At 65.2% G+C, this 21,016-nt stretch overlaps 5 protein-coding genes across 9 annotated transcripts; 3 read left to right on the forward strand and 2 right to left on the reverse strand.

Annotated features, from left to right (window-relative positions):
• The first annotated feature begins 642 nt into the window (after positions 1-642).
• Positions 643-3,213, forward strand: TUBB3 (tubulin beta 3 class III). Its single transcript, XM_061370392.1, has 4 exons — positions 643-836; positions 1,153-1,261; positions 1,707-1,817; positions 2,081-3,213. The coding sequence occupies exons 1-4, from the start codon at positions 780-782 to the stop codon at positions 3,154-3,156; spliced, it is 1,353 nt and encodes a 450-aa protein (XP_061226376.1). The 5' UTR covers positions 643-779; the 3' UTR covers positions 3,157-3,213.
• Positions 3,214-4,553: 1,340 nt separating this feature from the next.
• Positions 4,554-8,252, forward strand: DEF8 (differentially expressed in FDCP 8 homolog). The gene is made up of 11 exons (XM_061370393.1): positions 4,554-4,726; positions 4,822-4,904; positions 4,990-5,139; positions 5,226-5,367; positions 5,448-5,612; positions 6,168-6,295; positions 6,510-6,623; positions 7,002-7,082; positions 7,193-7,333; positions 7,446-7,555; positions 7,643-8,252. The coding sequence occupies exons 1-11, from the start codon at positions 4,615-4,617 to the stop codon at positions 7,743-7,745; spliced, it is 1,329 nt and encodes a 442-aa protein (XP_061226377.1). The 5' UTR covers positions 4,554-4,614; the 3' UTR covers positions 7,746-8,252.
• A 207-nt stretch (positions 8,253-8,459) lies between these two features.
• On the reverse strand, positions 8,460-11,703 carry DBNDD1 (dysbindin domain containing 1). Of its 2 annotated transcripts, none has more exons than XM_061370366.1 (5): positions 11,568-11,703; positions 10,475-10,579; positions 9,487-9,633; positions 8,945-9,085; positions 8,460-8,867 (listed from the first exon to the last, which is right to left on the reverse strand). In XM_061370366.1, exons 2-5 carry the CDS (start codon positions 10,521-10,523, stop codon positions 8,713-8,715), a joined length of 492 nt encoding a protein of 163 aa, XP_061226350.1. In that variant the 5' UTR covers positions 10,524-10,579; positions 11,568-11,703; the 3' UTR covers positions 8,460-8,712. The 2 variants fall into 2 exon arrangements, with proteins under 2 accessions (XP_061226350.1, XP_061226349.1); XM_061370365.1 differs by having other exon boundaries at positions 10,475-10,575; positions 11,568-11,679.
• On the forward strand, positions 11,474-19,762 carry GAS8 (growth arrest specific 8). Of its 3 annotated transcripts, XM_061370361.1 has the most exons (12): positions 11,474-11,507; positions 12,032-12,137; positions 12,718-12,810; positions 14,207-14,404; positions 14,559-14,765; positions 15,167-15,221; positions 15,688-15,893; positions 16,174-16,341; positions 16,657-16,743; positions 17,703-17,912; positions 19,037-19,102; positions 19,439-19,762. In XM_061370361.1, exons 2-12 carry the CDS (start codon positions 12,135-12,137, stop codon positions 19,574-19,576), a joined length of 1,431 nt encoding a protein of 476 aa, XP_061226345.1. In that variant the 5' UTR covers positions 11,474-11,507; positions 12,032-12,134; the 3' UTR covers positions 19,577-19,762. The 3 variants fall into 3 exon arrangements, with proteins under 3 accessions (XP_061226345.1, XP_061226344.1, XP_061226346.1); XM_061370360.1 differs by lacking the exon at positions 11,474-11,507 and having other exon boundaries at positions 11,959-12,137; XM_061370362.1 differs by lacking the exons at positions 11,474-11,507; positions 12,032-12,137 and having other exon boundaries at positions 12,790-12,910.
• LOC133221465 (5-hydroxyisourate hydrolase-like) lies at positions 19,743-20,876 on the reverse strand. Of its 2 annotated transcripts, XM_061370364.1 has the most exons (4): positions 20,766-20,876; positions 20,341-20,483; positions 20,085-20,220; positions 19,743-19,919 (listed from the first exon to the last, which is right to left on the reverse strand). In XM_061370364.1, the coding sequence occupies exons 2-4, from the start codon at positions 20,472-20,474 to the stop codon at positions 19,830-19,832; spliced, it is 360 nt and encodes a 119-aa protein (XP_061226348.1). In that variant the 5' UTR covers positions 20,475-20,483; positions 20,766-20,876; the 3' UTR covers positions 19,743-19,829. The 2 variants fall into 2 exon arrangements, with proteins under 2 accessions (XP_061226348.1, XP_061226347.1); XM_061370363.1 differs by lacking the exon at positions 20,766-20,876 and having other exon boundaries at positions 20,341-20,725.
• Between the last annotated feature and the right edge of the window lie 140 nt (positions 20,877-21,016).

Genomic DNA, 21,016 nt, shown 5'->3' on the forward strand with positions numbered 1-21,016 from the left:
TTCCCAATAAAGGCTCTTTGCACTGATGCCGTGGCTGGCACCGCCGTGCAGCTCCCCGGGGACCGCTTTCCGGCCCCACCGTCTCTTCCAAGTTCGATCCCTCCCGTTTGCCACCTGCACCGGCACCGGGGCCTTGCGGCAGGGTGCGGCCGGCGGGGCGCAGGGGCCGCTCCCGGTGCGGGGCACAGCCCGGACAAAGCGCCCCTCACCGCCGCCTTTGTTCTCGGGCCGCGCCCGCCACCGCCCGGCCGGCCCCGGGGGGATGCTCCTGGCACCCGGGACCCCCCGGAGCGGCCCCCCCCCCCCCCCCGGGCCCTGCCTCTTCCCCCACCCGCGGCAGGACGCGGATTGGGGGATGTCACCCCCCCTCCGGCGCTCCCGCCGCTGCTGCGTGGTCCCTGTGGCCGGTTCGTGTCGCGTGTCCCCTCCCGTGGGTGCCGGGGTCCCCCTGCGGTACCGGGGCGGCTCCGTGGCCCGGGTGCGGGGTCCCCCCCGCCGGTGCCCGCGGTGCCGGGGTCCCCGGGCGGGGCGGGGCGGGGCGGGGCGGGGCGGGCGGCGGTGCCGGTGCCGCAGGGCTGTTGCAGCGCTGCGGCGGCGGCTGCCGATTGGTTGCGGAGCCTCGGTGACGTCAGCGCCCGGCCCGGTGCGGCGCGAGGCTCCTATAAAGGAGGCGGTGGCTGCGGGGCCGCCCCCCGCGCTCCCGGTGCCGCTCCTGCTCCTGTTCCCGGTCCTGCTCCCGGTCCCGCTCCCATCCTGTTCCGACCCGGCCCGGCAGCACCATGAGGGAGATCGTCCACATCCAGGCGGGGCAATGCGGCAACCAGATCGGCGCCAAGGTAACGGCGGCCCCGCCCCGCCGCTGCGGAGCCGGGCGGCGGACAAAGACCTCCCCCCGTTCCGCTGCCCCCCACCCGCGCTCCCGCCGCACCGGGAGGACAAAGAGCCCCGCCCGTTCCCCCCCTCCTCCCGCCCCGCGCCTTTGTCCGCCCTTCAGCACCGCGGACAGCGCCCTGCCCGCCCCGCCGCCAGGGGGCGCCCCGCGCTGCCCCGCGGGTGGGTGTGGGAGGGGTGATGATGAGGGCTCCCCCAGGTCCCTGTGCCCCTCCGCCGGTACCCGGTGCCACCCCCTGATCCCTGTGTCCCCCCCCCCAGTTCTGGGAGGTGATCAGCGACGAGCACGGCATCGATCCCAGCGGCAACTACGTGGGTGACTCGGACCTGCAGCTGGAGCGCATCAGCGTCTACTACAATGAGGCCTCCTGTAAGCGACACACAGCGCCCCGGGACATCCCTCAGGCAGGGCACCCCCGCACCCCCACCTTGGGCCTGGGGGGAGCCCCCATATCCCTTTCTCCCCAGTGCCCGGATCTGCAGGGTGGGGCAGGTTGGGGGGGGGGGGGGGGAGATACATGCAAGATACATGCCCCCAGCCCCCGGGGAGGGGAGCAGGGACACGTGCATCCCACCCTTGGAGCCCTATAGTTCGGGGGGGGGGAACCATGCATCCAGCCCTGGGGGACCCCCATTATGGGGGGTGGATGGACACAAGTGAGCCCCTGAGGGACACAACACACGCACCTAGCCCCATGGGACCCCATGGTTCGGGGGGGGACACAACACACGCACCCAGCCCCGTGGGACCCTGCATGATGAGCGTGGGTTGGAGGTCAGCAGCAGGTTCCCCCCCGGCACGGGCTCTCTCGCAGCTCACAAGTATGTGCCTCGCGCCATCCTGGTTGACCTGGAGCCGGGGACGATGGACAGCGTGCGCTCGGGCGCCTTCGGACACCTCTTCCGCCCCGACAACTTCATCTTTGGTAGGTCCCTGGGCAGGGGGGACGCTGACACCCGCGGCCCCATTCCCCTCCCGGGCCATCGCTGTGCCTGGGGCACTCGGTGCCCTCCCTCGCCGCAGGGCCTGGCACAGCCGGTTCGCTGCCAAACCTCTGCAGTTCCGACTTCCCACCCCACCCGGGCCTCAGATCTCACCGATGCCGCCGCCGGCAGCGCCCCGTCCCCTCCCTGGCGTGGGCACCGGGGAGCCGGCAGCCATCGGTGCCTCTTTTCCCCACCTCGGCAGGGCAGAGCGGGGCCGGGAACAACTGGGCCAAGGGGCACTACACGGAGGGGGCCGAGCTGGTGGACTCGGTGCTGGACGTGGTGAGGAAGGAGTGTGAGAACTGCGACTGCCTGCAGGGCTTCCAGCTGACCCACTCGCTGGGCGGTGGCACCGGCTCGGGCATGGGCACCCTCCTCATCAGCAAGGTGCGGGAGGAGTATCCCGACCGCATCATGAACACTTTCAGCGTGGTGCCATCCCCAAAGGTGTCGGACACGGTGGTGGAGCCCTACAACGCCACGCTCTCCATCCACCAGCTGGTGGAGAACACGGACGAGACCTACTGCATCGACAACGAAGCTCTCTACGACATCTGCTTCCGCACCCTCAAACTGGCCACCCCCACCTACGGCGACCTCAACCACCTCGTCTCGGCCACCATGAGCGGGGTCACCACCTCCCTGCGCTTCCCCGGTCAGCTCAACGCCGACCTCCGCAAGCTGGCGGTCAACATGGTGCCCTTCCCGCGCCTCCACTTCTTCATGCCGGGCTTTGCGCCGCTGACGGCCCGCGGCAGCCAGCAGTACCGCGCCCTCACCGTGCCCGAGCTCACCCAGCAGATGTTTGATGCCAAGAACATGATGGCTGCCTGCGACCCCCGCCACGGCCGCTACCTCACCGTGGCCACCGTCTTCCGGGGCCGCATGTCCATGAAGGAGGTGGACGAGCAGATGTTGGCCATCCAGAGCAAGAACAGCTCCTACTTCGTGGAGTGGATCCCCAACAACGTCAAGGTGGCCGTGTGCGACATCCCCCCGCGGGGGCTGAAGATGTCCTCCACCTTCATCGGCAACAGCACGGCCATCCAGGAGCTCTTCAAGCGCATCTCGGAGCAGTTCACGGCCATGTTCCGCCGCAAAGCCTTCCTGCACTGGTACACCGGAGAGGGCATGGACGAGATGGAGTTCACCGAGGCCGAGAGCAACATGAACGACCTGGTGTCCGAGTACCAGCAGTACCAGGACGCCACGGCCGAGGAGGAGGGCGAGATGTACGAGGACGACGAGGAGGAGTCAGAGGCGCAGGGCACCAAGTGATGCCCGATGCCCCCCTCTGCCGCCCGCAGCCCCCCTTGGCTTCGCGCTGCTGCACCCCCGCACCCCTTCAGTGTCTCCTGACCCCATCCCCCCCCCCTGAGCCGGCTCGGCCCCCCCCCCCCCCCCCCCCGCCTCCCCCCTTTTCGTTTTTTTTTACTGGGTCGTGTCTTTTATTTTTTTGAATACTCAATAAATTTATTGCTGTCCAGGTACCTCCTGCCTGTGCCTCGGGGGGGGGGCACCCTCTGCTCCCAGGGGCGCAGCCCCCACAGCCATGCCCATCGCAGAGGGTTAGGGGGACCCCACATGCCCAGGCCATGACAGTGTCCCCCACCTTCCTGCCCCACAGATCTGGGGTTGGAGTGTGGGTGCTGCCTTGCCCGGCTGTGCCTTTGTCCCCACTGTCATCCTTCTCCATGCAGTGGGGGGGATGCTCCGTACAGGCACTACTGTGCCAGGGCCGTGTTGGTCCTTTGTCCCCCTAAACCGAGCTGGGGGCACGTACCCCGCGGTGCTGCCCCAGGGCTGTGCGGGGGTCTGGGGGATCCAGGACATCCCCAAACAATGCTAAACCCCCCAGCTCCTGCTTGGGTGCTGGGCTGAACCCAGAGTGCGGGGCCGGGATTTGCTGCAGCCCCCCAGGGGTCCCCGCGGGGAGAGGGGCTGTGCTGCGGGATCACGGGGGAGGGCTGAGGGCTGTAGAGGTGGGAGCTATGGGGCTGCGGGCTGTAGCGGTGAGGGCTATAGGGACAAAGCGCTATGGGGCTGGGTCTATCAGGGTGGAGGCTATAGGGACAAAGCGCTATGGGGCTGGGTCTATCAGGGTGGAGGCTATAGGGACAAAGCGCTATGGGGCTGGGTCTATCAGGGTGGAGGCTATAGGGACAAAGCGCTATGGGGCTGGGTCTATCAGGGTGGAGGCTATAGGGACAAAGAGCTAGGGGGCTGGGTCTGTCGGGGTGGGAGCTATAGTGACAAAGAGCTATGGGGCTGGGTGTACCGCGGTGGGAGCTATAGGGACCAGGAGCTATGGTCTGGGGGCTATAGGGACCGCTCGCCGTGGGCTGGGCGCTCTGGGGCTCTGCGGACCTGGGTGTCGGGGCCGTGCCCGTGGGGTCTCGCCGCCGCGTCCCCGCTGTGTCCCACGTGTGCCCCCACCCTGCGGGGGCCCCGCCCGGGCGCGGTGTGATCCGCCGGCCGCCAGGGGGCGGCAGCGCGGCGGGGCGGGGCAGCGGGGCGTGAGCGAGGGAGCGGTGCTGCCCCCTGGCGGGCGGGCGGGATCCGGCGGGCGGTGCCGGTACCGGGGGCCGTGCGGGGGGGGGGGGGGGGGGGTGTGTGCCGGGATGGGGCGGTGCGGACCGAGCGGGGCAGGGCGGGGGCGGCGAGGGGCGGGTTTGTCCGCGGCGCCGCTGCCGGTGAGGGTGCGTGGCTGAGGCGGCGGCCGCGTCCCGCAGGGCCATGGCGTACGACGAGCGGCTGGCCCGCTTCCGCCAGGCGCACCTCAACCCCTTCGACAAGGCCTCCGAGCCGCCGCCGCCGGAGCGGCCCGACGGGGGGGACCCGGACCCAGGTGGGTGCTGACACCCCCACCGCCCCCCTCGCGCTCGGCACAGGCCCGGTACCGGCACCGGCACCGGCACCCGCTGGCGCTTGGCCCCGTTGCAGGCCAGCGGCTGGACCCGTCTTCGGGGGACCCCGAGAGCGCCCTGGACCTGGGCCTGGCCGAGGACCACTTCTCCCGCCCCGTGGTGCGCGGGGCCGGGGGGGAGCGGGGCTGTGGGGGCGCGGGGTGCGCGCTGCGGGCTCACCCTGCTGGTCCCCGCCGTGCCGCAGGGCCTGATCCTGGCGTCGGACGTGCATCAGCTGCGCCAGGCCATCGAGGAGTGCAAGCGGGTGATCCTGGCGCTGCCTGAGCACTCGGAGCAGCAGAAGGACGCCGTGGTGCGGCTCATCCACCTCCGCCTCAAGCTGCAGGAGCTGAAGGTGCGGCCGGGACCGGGGCACCGCGGGAGGTGTCGCTGGTGTGGGGACACCCGGGCGCGCTCCGACAGCCCCGCATGCACCCGCAGGACCCCGGCGAGGATGAGCCCAACATCCGGGTGGTGCTGGAGCATCGCTTCTACAAGGAGAAGAGCAAGAGCGTGAAGCAGATGTGTGACAAGTGCAGCACCATCATCTGGGGCCTCATCCAGACCTGGTACACCTGCACAGGTGGGGCTGGGACCCCCGGGAGCCCCCACATCCATCCCATGTCCCCCCCCCCCATTGACGTCCAGCTGTGTCCCCTCCAGGCTGCTACTACCGGTGCCATAGCAAGTGCCTGCCGCTGGTGAGCAAGCCCTGTGTGCGGGCCAAGGTCAGCCATCAGGCCGAGTACCAGCTCAGCATCTGCCCCGAGAGCGGGCTGGACAGCCAGGACTACCGCTGCGCCGAGTGCCGGGCCCCCGTCTCCCTCCGTGAGGCTGCGCCGATGGGGCTGGGGGATGGAGGATGTGTGGGGCTGGGCTCCTCTGGGGCCTGTATGGGGCACAGCGGGGTTGGGGTTGTGTGGGGATGGAGTCCCCCTTGTGTGGGGGGGCTCTGTGGAGCTGGGGGCAGCTGGGGCTGAGGAATGGGGATGTGTGGAGCTGGGGAGTGTGATACTGCATGGGGCTGGGGCACGGTGGGTCTGGGGTTGTGTGCGGTTGGGCTCCCTTGAGGGCTTTATGGAGCTAGGGGGAGCTGTCTGGGGCTGGGGTGTGGGGGATGTGTGGGGCTGGGCTTCTTTTGGGGGTGCAGGGTGTTGGGGTGGAGCTGAAGGGTGAGGCTCTGGGTGCTGTGAATGGTTGGGAGCTATGGGGAGATGGGGGGCTCTTGGCTGTGCAGGGCTTGGGGGGTTCACAGTGCATGGGAAAGTGACGCCTGGGATGCTGCTGTGTGTCCATGGAAGGATATGACATGGGGTGAGCAATGCATGGTGCAGCACCGGTGCCAGTACCTGTGCCAACGTGTGCCGGTGCGTGCCGCCGCAGGGGGGGTGCCCAGCGAGGCCCGGCAGTGCGACTACACCGGCCTCTACTACTGCAGCAGCTGCCACTGGAACGACCTGGCCGTTGTGCCCGCCCGCGCCATCCACAACTGGGACTTCGAGCCCCGCAAGGTGCCCTGGGAGGGGACTGGGGGCCACCCTGGGGGCTGTGACCTGCATCAATGGGTGGACATCACTTGTAGGGCCCCATCCCTCATCATGGGGGTCCCTGGGGACTGTATGGCTGGGTAGATAGAGGTCACTTAGTGGGGGCTGTGTCCCCAGAGTTTTGTCCCTGGGGACGGGGCCCAGTGGCCATGGGGTGACAGTGGCTGCGGACGCGCAGGTGTCGCGCTGCAGCATGAGGTACCTGGCGCTGATGGTGTCACGGCCTGTGCTGAAGCTGCGGGAGATCAACCCACTGCTCTTCAACTACGTGGAGGAGCTGGTGGAGATCAGGGTGAGTGATGGGGGGGTAGCACCCGACCCTACCCTGAAGGGCTGGGGCTGGGCAGGGTGGGCAGCAGAGGGAGCATGGGGTGAGCAGGAGGGAGAGGGGGACCCTGTCAGCACCTGCTGGGTCCCACAGAGGTGGGGTAGGGTAGGGGCGGGGGTCAGGACAGCGGGTGCCCAAACTGCTGCAGGTCTGAATTTGACTGCGCTTGACTTGTCCCTGTCACACCCCTATCTCCATCTCTTATCTTCATACTGTCTTATTCCTACACCGTCCCCATCTCATCCCTGTACCTGTCCCCATACTGCTTCTGCCACCAACCTTTTCTATCTTGTGCCCACTCCCATCCCCATTCCCATTCCCTCCTGCCCTGTCCCCCCACAGAAGCTGCGCCAGGACATCCTGCTCATGAAGCCCTACTTCATCACCTGCAAGGAGGCGATGGAGGCACGACTGCTGCTGCAGGTCAGGCCCAGGGGTCGAGACGGAGCTGGGGGGACCCTGGGACTGTGAGGGGGGTCAGGAGCCTGGTGCAGCAGTGATGGGCACAGCAGTGACAGGCTCCCTGCCTGCAGCTGCAGGACCGGCAGCACTTTGTGGAGAACGACGAGATGTACTCGCTGCAGGACCTCATTGACATCGAGGCCGGGCGCCTGAGCTGCTCCCTCACTGAGATACACACCCTCTTTGCCAAGCACATCAAGCTGGACTGCGAGGTGAGCCATGGGGCAGACCCACAGCGTGGCTCCTGTGGGGCCAGCACCGTGCTGGGGTGGATGGTGGGGTCCCCTTAGGGCAGCTTTGGGACCTTCTGTGCTCCTGCCCCAGCGCTGCCAGGCCAAAGGGTTCGTCTGTGAGCTCTGCAAGGAGGGCGACGTCCTCTTCCCCTTCGACAGCCACACCTCGGTCTGCACTGACTGCTCCGCCGTCTTTCACAGGTACGGCACACACAGGGGTGGCCGTGACCGCGGCACTGGGGGGGGGTTACACAGTGTGGGGTGACCGTTGCTGTCCCCTCCCCACAGGGACTGCTACTACGACAACTCCACCACCTGCCCCAAGTGCGCGCGGCTGAGCCTGCGCAAGCAGTCCCTCTTCCAGGACTCCACCATGGAGGCAGAGCCCTGATGGGGGGAGCTGGGCCCCACGGCCACCCCATGGCACCCTGAGACAGACATAGGCACCCCCCAGGTGCTTGGGCGCCAGGGTGGCTCCTGGCTCCAGGACCCTCTGCCTGTGGGGACAGCAGCGCTGGGGGCCCTGAGGGATGAGAGGGGATGGGGTGTGGGGGGGTCACTGCAGACCCCAGCTGCCCCTCAGAGGGGGAAACAGGACCCCATTGGTGACCCACAGCAGCTCCCAGCACTGATCCCACCCACAGCAGAAGTGCCTGGAGCTCAGGGGCAGGGGCGGGTGCAGGCAAGGCGGGGGTCCTGTGTTATGGGACAGTGTTACTGGCAGAGCCAGAGCCGCCGCTGCACCACGACCAGCCTGAGCCGAGCTCCCACGGGCTGGGCAGGGCGGCGGGAGCCAAGGGAAGCCCTCTTCCACGGACACACGTTACTGGGATAGCACTGCTAAGTCGGGGACAACACCCGGGTTTCCTGTAGCATCAACGAGCCTCTGTTCAACACAGCACTCGTGTCCCTGCTTTGGCGCGGAGGGACGGGGCGGGCAGCGGGATGGGGCCTCCGGTGCCATTGGCGGGGCAAAGCAGCGCCGCACCGGTACGGGCCGGGCTACCTCTCCTACCCCCTCCCCTGGCCGGCTCCGCACCCTCCTGGTGCGGGAGTCCCGTGTCCCTCCCCAGCAGCGGCGGAGACGGGCGCAGGCACGGCGGTGGTGGGTGGCTCGGTTTTACCGGAACACGGCACTGCTACATGAGAACCGGGCAGGCCTCGGCACCGGCCGCGCTCCGCTGCGGGTCTGTGGGGGCACCGGTCCACCGGGCCCCCCCTTGGGACTGCGGGCCGCTTCTCCCCGCGGCCCATCCCCGCTGACAGTCCTGCGGCCCGGGGCGGGCTCCAGCGGTGTCCGAACGAAGCGGCCGGTCCCAGCGGGTCCACGGGGCCGTCCCCCAGGGCCGGGTCCGTCCCTACGGCTCCCGCGGCCGGTCGGCGGGCAGGAAGGCGTCCGGGGGTCCCGGCGGCAGCTCCGGGTCGCTGAGGTGCTTCTTCTCCCTGCCCTGCTCCCGCGCTCGGGTCCAGGAGGGCGAGCGGAGGTACCCGGCCCGCGGCACCGGCTGCAGCCCTGCGGGACAGACGGGAGGCTCAGGCGGGTGCACCGACCTGGGAGCGGGATGGGACCAGGACCGGCCCCTCGCTCACCACCGGGCGCTTCCCCGGCCGCGTTCTCCTCGTCGGAGTCGGCGAAGACCTCGGCCAGCTCCTGGTCCGACATGTCGGTCAGCTCGGTCAGGTCCAGCAGGTCGAAGTGCACCTCCAGCGAGGAGACGCTGCTCAGGGGCTCTGCGGACGGTGGCCGCGCTTCGGGACCTGCCCGCTGCCCGGCCCGGCGCCACGAGGAGGGGCGGGCGGCGCTGGGGGGCAGCCGGGGAGAGGGTAGGGGGGGCTGGTGCTCAGGGAGGATAACGGGGTCGGTGGGGGAAGAGGACCGGCTGGGGCTGCCTGGGGACTGGGGGGGCTGGCAAGAACCTCAAGGGGTGCTGAGGGCAGGCAGGGGACCCCAGGGACAAGCAAGGGACCCTTGGGGCTGGCAGGGGATCCCAGAGGCTGTCAAGGAACCTCAGGGACAGGAAGAGGATGCACGGGCTGTCAAGAACATCAAGGGTAGGCAGCGGACCCCAGGGGCTGGCAAGAGACGCCGAAAGCAGGCAGGGGACCTTGGGGACAGGCAGGGCCACACTCACGTCGGCGCTCCGTGACCTGCAGCAGGCCAGCGCTGGGGATGGGAATGCTGCCCTGCTCCTCGGTGGGGGCTCCGGGGGGCTGCTGTGCTGGCGCATGGGTGGGGGTCCCCGCCGGGCGTTCCGGGACCAGAGTCTCCTTGCCGAGCTCTGCGGTTCCGGTATGTGTCACATCGGTGATGACAGCTCCATCCCAAGGCACCACCAGCCCTCACGGGCAGCCCGGTTGGGGGGGACGGGGACGGGGACAGCGGCCTCCCCCGGTGGGACAGGCAGAGCTGCCCAGGGCCATGTGCTGGCAGCCACAGCCCCGTGCCCCCCGCCCCGAGCAGCCCCTTTGTGTCGGAGAGACAAAAGCGCAGCCTGTGCCGGAGCCCAGACAAGGGCGGCTTGTCTGCCTGCGGTGGTGGCATGGTGATGGACACCGAGGGAGGGCAGGAAACCCCGTGAGCCCACTGCAGCAGCACCCGGACCCCCGGCCCACCCCAAGGTTGGTGCTGGAGGAGGATGGACCCAACTGCACCCTGGCACCATGTGCCATCGGGCTCTGCCATCGCTGGGTGAGACAGCACAGCGATGGGCTCACCATGGGCTAGGCATCTCCTTGGATGGTGACCTCCCAGGATGGTGACAGTGGGACAGGGGATAGAAAAAAGAGCTGGGATGGGGAAAGGGACATTGTGGGGTGTTAAGTTCCTTTTTCTGACACACTGAGCTGCAGGATGCCTGTGCCCCAGTACTGGCTCTACCACATCCTGACCCCACAAGGTGGGATAGACCTGGTACCCCACACTCCCAGCACCTTCCAGTCGGGAAATAGGGTCCTCACCCCACTCCAAAGCTGGGAAGATTTCCCATGGGATCCCAGGTGCTGCTTGCTCCTGCCCATTTTCACCACCCCACCACCCAGCACCGGTGGGTGACACGGTGCTGTCACCCTATGGAGTGTGTCCCCCCCCCGCCACCGGCAGCCCCCTGCATCCCCACCCACCGGGGCACTGCTCCCTGCCGCAGAAATCCCCGCGGGCCTCCGCCTGCATGGTCACACCACGACACCGGCCACGCCGCCCCGCTCCAGCCTGGGCTCACCGGCTGCCTGTGAGGAGCGGGGCCGGTGTCAGGGTTCCCTTGCCGCTGCCACAGCCGCTCTGCTGACTCACGTTAAACTGCAGAGCCCAGCCGTAGCCGGCTTCAGCCACCCCACCGGCGGCGGCCCCGCTCCCAGCCGCTGCCCTATCCCGATAGCCCTGCCCGGCTGCCAAACTTTTGGTGCCCCGGGGCTGCCACCGGGAGGGGGGCCGCGGTGCAACCGTAATGCAGGGCACTTGTGGGTGGCAATGGTGTGTGCGGGAGCCACCTGTGTCACCATCCAGAGACCTGCCGCAGCCCTCTGTAATACCGGGGACCCACCAGTGCTGCCACTACCCTGTTCCCAAGCACCCACCCAGCCCTCCACACCCCTCCTACAGCACCGGCACGTCTGTACCGGGGCTCTGCGCGGTCCTCCCCTGTGCTTCAGCCTGCCACCAGCACCACAAACCCCGGCCTGGCACCCCGCTGCACCCCTACATCCTTCGGACATCCCGCTGCTGCCGCTTGTCCTCTGGACATCCCACTGAACCCCTGCACCCCCTGGGCACCCCGTTGCTCCCCCATCCCAGGCTCCCCCTGAACCCCCCTGTCCCCATCCCGAGCCTCTCGGTCCCCACCCCAGCGCCCGGGCACCCCCAGCTGGGCCCCGTGCACCCGCACCCGGCTGTACACGCACGCCCCGTGCACGTCTGCGCCCCGCTTCCACGCGCACCCCTCCGTAGCCGCCCCCCGGCGCCCCGCATCCCCCTGCATCCGCGTACACACCCCCGTTACACCCCCTTGCACACACCCCCGTTAACACACCCCTCTTCCCCCCCCTTCCCGTCCTAGATCTCTCCATGCACCCCGGCCCCCCCCCCTCTCTCCCGCCCCGCGGGGCCCGGCCCGGTTCCGCCCGCTGCAGGCTCAGAGCCGCCCGGGCCGAGGCCGCGGTGACGGGCGCGCCGGTCCGTTATCCGCCCCCCCCCCCCCCTTCTCCCCCGCTGCCTCACCTGCGGTGTCGGCCGCTCCCGGAGCCGCCATGGGCCGGTGCCGGTGCCGGTGCTGGGCGGGGCGGGCCCGGTGCCAGCCCGCAGCCCGCACGGTCCTGCCCGCCGCGGCGGGGGCGGGGCCGGGGGCGGGGCGGGGGCCGGGGGGTGGTCAGGGGCGGATCGGCCCAGTCGGGACCGGGGACACCGGGAGGGGAGGGAACGGGAAGGGGTGGGGGGAGGCACGGCTGAACCGGGGGTGCGGAGGAGACTGGGTCCGAGGTGCGGAGGACACCTGGGTCACGCACACACACACACATACACACGGGGAGCGCCGGTGCAGGGTTGCGGGGGGGGGGGGAGCAGCGGCGGGACCGGGGCGAGGGAACGCAACGCTGCTCCCGGTGTGGCGGAGGGGCGCCGGGGCCGGTCACACCGGAGAGCCCCCGCCGGGCCCGGTCCGGAGCAGGCCCCGCTGCCGTTGCTAGGGCGGAGCGCCGCGTTGCTAGGGGGCGTGTCCGAGCGGGCGCGCTCCTCTCGCGAGATCTTCTCCGCCGTTGCCTGGAGACTGCGGCGCCGGCGGCAGCCGCCATGGTGAGAGCGGGAGCGGGCCCGGGACCGGTGCTGGAGGGTCCCGGGCACCGGGGGGGGTGGTGCGGGCAGGGAGGCCTGGTCCGCTCCTGGGAGGGTCGCGAACGCCTCAGAAGCCTCCCCGGCTCCATCGCTCTCCGCTGCGCTCCTCATCTGCCCCCTGCCAGGGGCTTCCTGTGTGGGCCCGTTCAGCCTGGAGAAGAGAAGGCTCCTGAAGGGGAGACCTTAGAGCAGCTCCAGTGCCTAAAGGGGCTGCAGGAAACCTGGAGAGCGGCTTGGGACAAGGGCCTGTAGGGACAGGACAAGGGGAATGGCTTGAACCTGCCCGAGGGGAGACTGAGCTGAGCTCTTAGGCAGAAGCTCTTCCCTGTGAGGGTGCTGAGGCGCTGGCACAGGGTGCCCAGAGAAGCTGTGGCTGCCCCATCCCTGGCAGTGCTCAAGGCCAGGTTGGACACAGGGGCTTGGAGCAAGCTGCTCCAGTGGAAGGGGTCCCTGCCTGTGGCAGGGGTTGGAGCTGGATGAGCTTTAAGGTCTCTTTCAACATAAACCGTTCTGATTCTGTGAATTTTTTATCTTTCCTTAGGCACCCAAAAAGAATGTCAGGAAAAAAGGGGCTGCGAGCAAAGGTCCAGCAGTGCAGTATGCCTTGGCACCAGAGGACATGAGTAAGGGGGAGGTGAGAGACACCCCATCTCCCAGCCCACCCCTGGGAAGGAGGACATTGCTCTCAGGACCCCTGCTCAGTGCCTGTCTCTGGGGACAACAGGTGGCTGAGAGTGATGGAGACAAGCAGCTGGGTTCCTTTTGCTGCCTAACGCCTGTCTGGGCTAAGGGTGGGAAAGGAAGGAGCAGCCACCTCATCCTACCCTCCCTGCCACTACTCTGGGGTGCTCTGCTCTCTAGCCCTGTGTCCTTGCTGCCTTCTTCCTGACTGCATAACCCCAGCATCTGGGTGATGGTTCAGTCCAGAACTCTGTGACTGCAGCCTGCTGCACTCCTGGTCCCATTGCTCCCAGGGCAGGAGGCTCACGTAGTCATGGGGAGGGCAGGCAGAGGGAGAAGGTGCAGCTGCTGCCCCTCCGTTGCTTCAAATCCCTCTTGTGTTGCTGGGTATCATAGAAACAGAAGAGGCGGTGGTCCTGGCCTGGGGACCTCGCTCCTGCAGTAAGGTCTTAGACATCTTGGTGCAAGCAGTGCCCACATGGCGAAGAGCATCCTGGCCTGTATCTGCACTAGTGTGGCCAGCAGGACTAGGCCAGTGATAATCAGTACTGGTGAGGCTGCACCTTGAATCTTGTATTCAGTTCTGGGCCCCTCACTACAAGAGAGACATTGAGGTGCTGGAGTGGGGCCAGAGAAGGGCAGCGGAGCTGGTGTGATGGGGAGCACGGTGTGATGGGGAACGGCTGAGGGACCTGGCACTGCTCAGCCTGGACTAAAGGAGGCTGAGGGGAGATCTTACTGCTTTCTGCAAAATCCTGACGGGATGTAATGGGGTGAAGGTTAGTCTCTCCTCCCAAGTAACAAGGGTAGGACAAGAGGAAACATCTTCAAGTTGTGTCAGGGGAGGTTTACATTGGATATGAGGAACAATTTATCCCCCAGAAGGGTTGTCAAGCACTGGAACAGGCTGTCCAGGGAAGTGGTGGAGGTATTTAAAAAATGCATGGCACTTCATGACATGGTTTAGTGGTGGACTTGGCACTGCTGGGTTAATGGTTGGACTCAATGATTTCAAAGCCTTTTTCCAACCTAAATGAGTCTATGATTCTATAATTCAGGAGTATTTAGGCACCTGAGAATGGTATTACTGGACATGAATACTCAAAATACCTGAGCTCAGGCTGTCTACAGTAGGATAAGTTTGTATTACTGCTTTTCCAGAGCCTGATGGGTTCTGTCAAGCCCAGGGTGGGTCAGGGGTCCTCCATTTCTCTCCTGCTCCTCTCTATCCCAGTAACTGCCACTGTGTCCTGCCAGGTTTGCAACACAGTTTGCCATGGATGTCTTGCAAAGGCACCTCTCTGAGACCTCTCTGCCCCCGTCCCTAACTCTTCCTCTCCCCTTTGCAGCTGGAGAAGCTCTGTTTGCGTCTCCGGGAGGAGCTGGACCGGGAGCGGGAAGAGCGCAACTACTTCCAGCTGGAGCGTGACAAGATGCACACGTTCTGGGACATCACCCGCCGGCAGCTGGAGGAGAAGAAAGCCGAGCTGCGCAGCAAGGACCGCCAGATGGAGGAGGCGGAGGAGCGGCACCAAGTGGAGATCAAGGTGGGACAGGAGAGGGCTGGGAGGTGCTCGGGGTGAGCCTCAGGCAGCCCTGAGGAGGAGAGGGAAGAGGAGGAGGAGCTGGGTAGGATGTGATCCAGGAGCATCTGGGTGTCTCCTGCTGAAGCCCGTCACCTGGTCTGTGGCTTGTCTTTAGGTTTACAAGCAGAAGGTGAAGCACTTGATGCATGAACACCAGGAAAACCTCACTGAGCTGAAGGCAGGGGGCATGCTCTCCCTGAAGCTGGCCCAGAAGGAACACTGGGCCCAGGAGATGGAGATGCAGAAAGAGACATGGCCCTTGAAAGCGGAGCTGAAGGAGCAGGAGCTGGCCATCGAGGCGGTGGTGAAAAACAAGGACCTGGTATGTCCCCGGCTGGGCTGGAGCTGTGTGTGAGGTGCCTCTGCTGCACAGGGAGATGGTGGGGCTGCAGGCTGAGTGCTCCCAGCCCCAGGATGTGAGCAGGGGCCTCCCTGGCTCTCTCGGTGGGGTGGGATGGGGAATTCCACACGCACCAGTAACAGATGCACTTGAAGGCACTGGGAAGTGCAGGAACAGGGAAGAGGGATTCTGGGGCAACTCCTGTGAAGAGGAGGAGGGAGCTGGGAGAGCAGCTGGAGAACCTATGAGATGCTGTTTGCATGGGTAACGTGGGATCGGTGCCACGGCAGGAGCCTTTCCCAGGGAGCAGGAGGGAATCCCTCGGGATGTGGCTGACTGAGGATTTGGTTGTCTGTTTCTAACACGTGGTTTCTCCCTAACAGAAACAAGAGCAGGAGATCACTCGGCTGTGCAACGACTTTGAGAGACAAGTGAGAGGTCAGGATGTGTGTGAGCTCCCTTTGTCAGTGCACTGGGGAAGGCTCCTCTGAGCCTCCCACCACAGCCTCGAGTAGAAAGGGGGGATGGTTTTCCGTAGTTCTGGCCAGTTCTGCAGACCCCCAGCATCACACAAACAGAGTAAGACCGGATGCCTGTCTTGTGGGCTGCAGGGTGCAGGCAGGGCACCTGTGGCTGGAGATCTTCTCCATGCAATGAGGTGGCTGGAGGAGTCCTTGCAGAGTCCTCACTCCACCGACCTCCTCGGGGGACGTTTCAGGTTTCTCACAGGCTGACTTGGAGCTTTTCCATGCCCTCTTTCCAAGAATGCTACTTCTGGGCTCTGCTCTGCGTGCTCCTCAGGCTGGTGGCCGCTGTGGTGATGCTGCTAACAGGGGCCTCGTCCTCAGCCTGGTGCTGCAGGGTCTGCAGGAGGGCCTCACCCAGCTCCTCTGCTCTCCCCCAGAGATCGAGGCCAGGTACACTGAGAAGATGCATGTGCTGCGGAACGAGCTCGACTTGCGAAGGAAGACTGAGATCCATGAGGTGGAGGAGAGGAAGAACAGCCACATCAGTCAGCTGATGAGGAACCACGAGAAGGCCTTTGATGACATGAAGAACTACTACAACGACATCACCCTTAAAAACCTGGAGCTCATCAGCCTGCTGAAGGTACTGCCAGCCCCCCTGCTGCCACCAGCCTGGCCTGCAGAGTGCCACCCTGCCACCATGGGGGTGGTCCTGGGAGGATTTCAGCCGGATCTGGCCAGTTCCCAGCCGGTGGTGTGGGTGCTGCTGGTCTCCTGAAGGTTGTACACTGTTACATGAGCAAAGCTCTTCAGCCCGGGGAGCTGTGCTTGCTGGGCCAGCAGCAGGAGCGTGTCTGACAGTGGGGGAAGCTCTGAGGAGCTGGGCAGCCCCTGGGAGTTTGCACTTGTGTTCCCAAGAACAGGAGCAGATTGAGGACTTGCAGATTAGAACAGATCACTTGGAAAGGGAGAAGGCAGATGCACTGCTCCAGAACAAGCAGCTGAATGAGTCCCTGCAGCAGACCCAGGAGCAAATCTCTGAGCTGGAGAAGAAGCTGGTCCGCTATGACAAGGACAAGGAGGCCCTAACGGTGAGTGGCCAGCCCTGTCCATTCCCAAGCTGCCCTGGCTTTCCTGGAGGGAGTCACTCAGCGCTGACCTCTGCCACTCAGATTGCCTGGGTCACTGAGCAAAGCCAGTCCCTTTCAGCTTGGCTGAGTGCTTGTGAGATCTCAGATGGGATTTTCACAGCTCTGAGAAACCAGAATAGAGGGCAGAGAGATGGCATGGGTGCTGCTTCCTGTCTCTTCCTACCATGTCTCTGCTGGCCACTCTCCTCCTGTGCCAGAACACATCTCCCACACCTCCCAGAGAAACCCCTGCTCTTTAACTGTCCCCACTTGCAGAACGCAAAAGCCCATTTGAAAATCACCCAGAAGGAATGGAAGGATCTTCAATGGGAACATGAGGTGCTGGAGCAGAGATTCAGGAAGGTGAGAGATGCACGTGGGTCTGGGCATTCCGCTTCCCTCTCCAAACCCTGTCCCTGCTGCAGGGGACTGAGCACAGGGGCTTAGCAGGAGAGAGTGCATAGCCGAGGGCTTTCCAAAGCTCTAATCCAGAGCTGTGTGATAACTGCTGCTGCCAACAAAGCTTCTCCCAGCTTTGGCCTCTCCCACGATCAGCAGACAAGCCTGGCCTTGTACTTTGCTAAGCAATCATGCATGCTCCAGCGGTCCCTGCCTGGCTGGCGGGACTGTGACCACAGCAGCGCCTTGGGGGCAGAGGGATTGTCACAGGCCACCAGCCCAAGCCCAGCTGGTTCCCTCCTCCTGGTGGTGTTCAGGGGTCTCTCCCACATGGCTTGTCATACCAGGATGAGTCCTGTTAGCTGAGTTCTTCCTGACCCAGCCTTTCCCCCTGCAGCTAACCCAGATAAATCTGTGCAGGCAGAAGGAAGCTCATTTGCAATTCGTAGAAATCCCCAGGAATATGAACATTGATCTGAGGCCTCGTTAAACAATCCATCATTAAGGCAGCAACATATTCAGTGCATTCAGAAATAGGCTTTGGAGGAGAGATTGTGTCCTAATTAGGACACTTACTAACTAGCTGTGAGGCAGGGACTGCTGCCAGCTGCAGGAAGGGGAGGAGAGACCCCCATGTGCTGTGGGGCCCTCTCTGAGGGCTAAAATAGAGCTTCAGTCAGTCCCTCAGCCCGTTGGGCTCCCAGGGGTGGCCCATGCCCAGAGAGGAGGTGGAGCAGAAGTGCAGGTACCATCCTCTAAGGGAGGGAGGGAGGGAGGGAAGGAAGCCATGCTGCAGCACGTGCCTTCCGGTGCCTTAGGGAATAGCTAGGGTCCTGCTGGAGCAGGGCTGAGCTGCTGCAGGAAAAGCCCTTTCCCAGGGGTCCTGAGCACGCTGTGAAGGTGGGCTGTGTTTTGGGGAGCAGGTACAAGTGGAGCGAGATGAGCTTTACCAGAAGTTCACCAAAGCCATTCATGAGGTGCAGCAGAAGACGGGGCTCAAGAACCTGTTCCTGGAGCGCAAGCTGACGGGACTCCGTGACATCCTGGAGAAAAAGGAAGTGGAGCTCAGCGAGGTCGTTGCTGCCTCCAAGCTTGACCAGGGTGCCCTCAGCCTGGTCTCGCACAAGCTGGAGGTACCTGTGAAGGCTGGCTTGGGGGAAAGAGGCTGCCTGGGGTTGAATGCAGACCTTGGAGCCTGCAAGTCCCTCATCCTGCATGGCTGGAGCTGCCACATCACTCATTCCCGGCTCTCCCAGCACCATGCACGGTGCCGCAGGGCACTCCAGCTCTCCCTCGAGAGCAGAGCACGTGGGTGTCGGGGTTTGGCACTGCTCTGTCCCTCAGGTGGGGCCTGTTTTGAGGAGAATGGCACCAGGCCAAGCAGCGCTCACCAGCACGGTGCTGCCAAGCAGCCGCTGCGTACAGGGCCACCAGCGACCCAGGGTGTCCTGTGCATGGGGAGTCACAGCTGGGGGACCCTGCCTGACCTCCCTGTCTGCAGAGACGGTGCAGACGGGTTCCCAGGCACCCTGCAGAGTCTGCCATGCTAAAAATACCTGTGCAGAAAGCCCTGGCGTGGAGGCTGGGAGACCCACATTCCTGCAGCCTGCCGCAGACGTAACCGGAGAAGCAGCACTTACTCGGGTTGGGTGGAGATGCAGGAGATGTGGGCTCCACGCTCGGCTTGGCCACCATCCTGGTACCCTCTTGCTCATCTGGCACCAGCCTGTCCCCTTACCAGTGCTTTCTGTGGTGGGCAGCAGTGATGCTTGTGTTCCCCCTCTTGCAAAGGGTGCCCTGGGGATGGGCACAGCAGCAGCCAAGGCCCTGGGGCCATAGGATGGATGTGTCTCCTGCTAGCAGGTGACACAGCAGCAGGAAGGAAAACACATTCCTGGGAAGCTCTCCCGCAGCTGCTGGGGTCCTGGAATTCTTTTGCTCAGCTGCTTCCAGCATCTCCTCAGGGAGCCCCTCTCCCTGTAATCCCCCTGGTGCCGCAATGGCAAGACAGTGATACCAGAGCACACGCTGCTGTTGTGTCCCCCTTGCAGAGGGGCAGAGATGACGGCAGGGCTGTGCTGGCACTTGCGGTGTTGGTGTGGGAGGTCTCTGTCCCCTGGTGCTGGCTGTCCCTGGCAGCGCTGCCTCGGAGGGCACAGGCTGGTGGCTGCCTGCCAGGCCCTGCTGTGTGCATCTCTGATGGAGCGAGGCCCCGGTGATAGCCCAGCCATGCCCAATGCACCCTCTCCCTTTGCAGGATGTGCTCAACTCCAAGAATGCCACCATCAAGGACCTGCAGCTCCAGCTGGCGCGGGTCTGCAAGGTGAGGGAAGGGGATGGGGCTGCCCTGTTCCCCTGCCTCCAGGATGGGGGCTGTTGGGTGATGGCTGCAGCTTGGGGGGAGGTGGGGGTGTGTGGAAATGGGATGTTCTCCTCCAGGCCTTGCCTGGAGTGAAGGGGAATGAATGCATAACAGGCCAGCTGAGCAGCTTCATGCCCTGGGCAGGCAGGACCCAGCTCAGCCTACTGTTTGCCTGGCACAGGAAGGTGTGTTGGGGTCCCTCCTGGTGGACGGGGGTACAGGGAACCCATACCCAGGCACAAAGGGGCTGTCCTGGAGCTGGGCTTTGGGCTGACCAAGAGGACACTTCTCTTGCAGGCACACAATGACATGCTGCAGACATTCGAGGCAAAGCTGACAGCCTTTGGGATTCCTCTGGACAATCTGGGCTTCAAGCCCCTGGAAAACCCCATGCTGGGGCAGGGCCCTGCAGGACTTGTTGCTGTACCCACCTGATGGCAGCCTGCACAAAGGACTTACCAGAGCCAGGCTGGAGTGGGGAGCAGGGACCCCCCCCAGGTCCCCTTATTTCCTGGACTGGGCTCCCTGGCTGTGCTGCCCTGGGGCTCTCCTCCTCTCCCCCTCCAGAATTCAGGAAAGCAACTTATTTTGGAGACAGATGTTGCTGTTTGAAGCCTTTAATGGTGTTGGTGGCATAATTCCCCCCCAGTGACCTGTGTCCCTGAGAGAGAAAGGCTGTGCTTGTCCCCTAGCTCCCCCGGTACGTTGTGTAGGAGTAGGGACTGATCAGCAGCGGGATGTGCAGCTTCTTGGCCGGGTCTGTGATGATGAAGACAACCTGGAGGGCAGAGTGAGGAGGCAGCAGCTGGAATCTCCATGCTGGGGCTCAGGTGGGATGCTTGGAGCATGTGTGATGCTCCTGCAAACGTTGCCATGGCACGCGAACCCTGCACCTTCAGCCACAGCAGCCAGACCCCTGTCCCCTGCTCCCTCCACTCTGTACCTCCACAAAGGGGTAGAAGCTCTCGTGCCCCAGGCGCTGCCAGTATGCTGCTGTGTCAAAGTGCAGCTTGTAGGTGCCAGCCTTGGCCTGCCCTGGAGCCAGGAGGAGCTGGCAGCGGCCGTCCTCATCCGTGCACCTGAAGGGGAAGCAGCGAGCCCTGCTGCAGTGCTGTCCATCACCAGTGGACCACCGTTAGCCCTGGTGCGAGGGCTGAGCAGGCAGCAGCACCCCCTGCCCATGTCGCTGGCTCTCCTACCTCTGCAGCAGCTCCATCCACTGCGGCCCCGGCTCCTGCAGCAGGGCCAGGCTGAGGGCAAGGCCGGCGGCCGGCAGCCCCGTGGCCGTGTTCAGCACGTGTGTGGTCAGGGAGCTGTTCACCGCCTCGGACATGCCCTTGGCCTGGGGCAGAAGGGTAAGCAGGGCTGGGATGCATCCTGGCACCACCTTCTGCCTCTTGGTGTGCCCCCGGCCCCAATCCTGGTCCAGCTGCCTGTGTGCCCCCCCCCTGCAGCCCATGAGCTGCGCAGTCAGGGCTGGCTCAGCACAGCCGCAGATCCCTGCTGTGCCCCAGGGCCCAGACGCGGGTGCCCACATCCTTCCCATGCCGTGGGGCAGAGCTCTGCAGTGTGGGTGCCTGCCAGGGTCCTGCCTGCGGCAGTGCCGGCCTCCCCATTCACCCACCCGTCCCGGTGGGCCACGGTACGGCAGCAGCAGCTGGCCTGGACCCAGGGAGAAAGCGGCCCCGTGTCCCGGCAGCCCCGTGTCCCGGTCGCCTTCCCTGCCTGCAACGTCACAGGCAGGCGGATGTTAACCCTGCAGGCACTCGGGAGCTGCCAGGGGCCGTGGTGCCGGGGGCTCCTGGGCCCATTCCCCTTTTGGACCCCCCCGGTTGTGCTGGCAGGGTGGGAGCACGTCCCGGGGGTGCCTGCCTG

The sequence above is a fragment of the Neopsephotus bourkii genome, unplaced genomic scaffold (assembly GCF_033783945.1).
Source record: "Neopsephotus bourkii isolate Nb327-2 ecotype Australia unplaced genomic scaffold, CSIRO-AGI_Nbou_v1 NB_1541, whole genome shotgun sequence".
In the NCBI taxonomy this organism is placed as follows: Eukaryota; Metazoa; Chordata; class Aves; order Psittaciformes; family Psittacidae; genus Neopsephotus; species Neopsephotus bourkii.

Coding starts and splice junctions, on each gene's coding strand:
- TUBB3 (XM_061370392.1), top strand. CDS start 780: ATGAGGGAGATCGTCCACATCCAGGCGGGGCAATGCGGCAACCAGATC. Junction 837..1,152: donor GCAACCAGATCGGCGCCAAG/GTAACGGCGGCC, acceptor CCCCCCCCCCAG/TTCTGGGAGGTGATCAGCGA. Junction 1,262..1,706: donor CTACTACAATGAGGCCTCCT/GTAAGCGACACA, acceptor GCTCTCTCGCAG/CTCACAAGTATGTGCCTCGC.
- DEF8 (XM_061370393.1), top strand. CDS start 4,615: ATGGCGTACGACGAGCGGCTGGCCCGCTTCCGCCAGGCGCACCTCAAC. Junction 6,296..6,509: donor GGGACTTCGAGCCCCGCAAG/GTGCCCTGGGAG, acceptor GCGGACGCGCAG/GTGTCGCGCTGCAGCATGAG. Junction 6,624..7,001: donor AGGAGCTGGTGGAGATCAGG/GTGAGTGATGGG, acceptor GTCCCCCCACAG/AAGCTGCGCCAGGACATCCT.
- DBNDD1 (XM_061370366.1), bottom strand. CDS start 10,523: ATGCAGGCGGAGGCCCGCGGGGATTTCTGCGGCAGGGAGCAGTGCCCC. Junction 9,634..10,474: donor CGGCAGGGAGCAGTGCCCCG/GTGGGTGGGGAT, acceptor CCGGAACCGCAG/AGCTCGGCAAGGAGACTCTG. Junction 8,868..8,944: donor GGCCGGGGAAGCGCCCGGTG/GTGAGCGAGGGG, acceptor TCTGTCCCGCAG/GGCTGCAGCCGGTGCCGCGG.
- GAS8 (XM_061370361.1), top strand. Junction 16,342..16,656: donor AGGACAAGGAGGCCCTAACG/GTGAGTGGCCAG, acceptor CCCCACTTGCAG/AACGCAAAAGCCCATTTGAA. Junction 17,913..19,036: donor TGGTCTCGCACAAGCTGGAG/GTACCTGTGAAG, acceptor CTCCCTTTGCAG/GATGTGCTCAACTCCAAGAA.
- LOC133221465 (XM_061370363.1), bottom strand. CDS start 20,687: ATGGGAAGGATGTGGGCACCCGCGTCTGGGCCCTGGGGCACAGCAGGG. Junction 20,221..20,340: donor TGGATGGAGCTGCTGCAGAG/GTAGGAGAGCCA, acceptor CTTCCCCTTCAG/GTGCACGGATGAGGACGGCC. Junction 19,920..20,084: donor GCTTCTACCCCTTTGTGGAG/GTACAGAGTGGA, acceptor TCTGCCCTCCAG/GTTGTCTTCATCATCACAGA.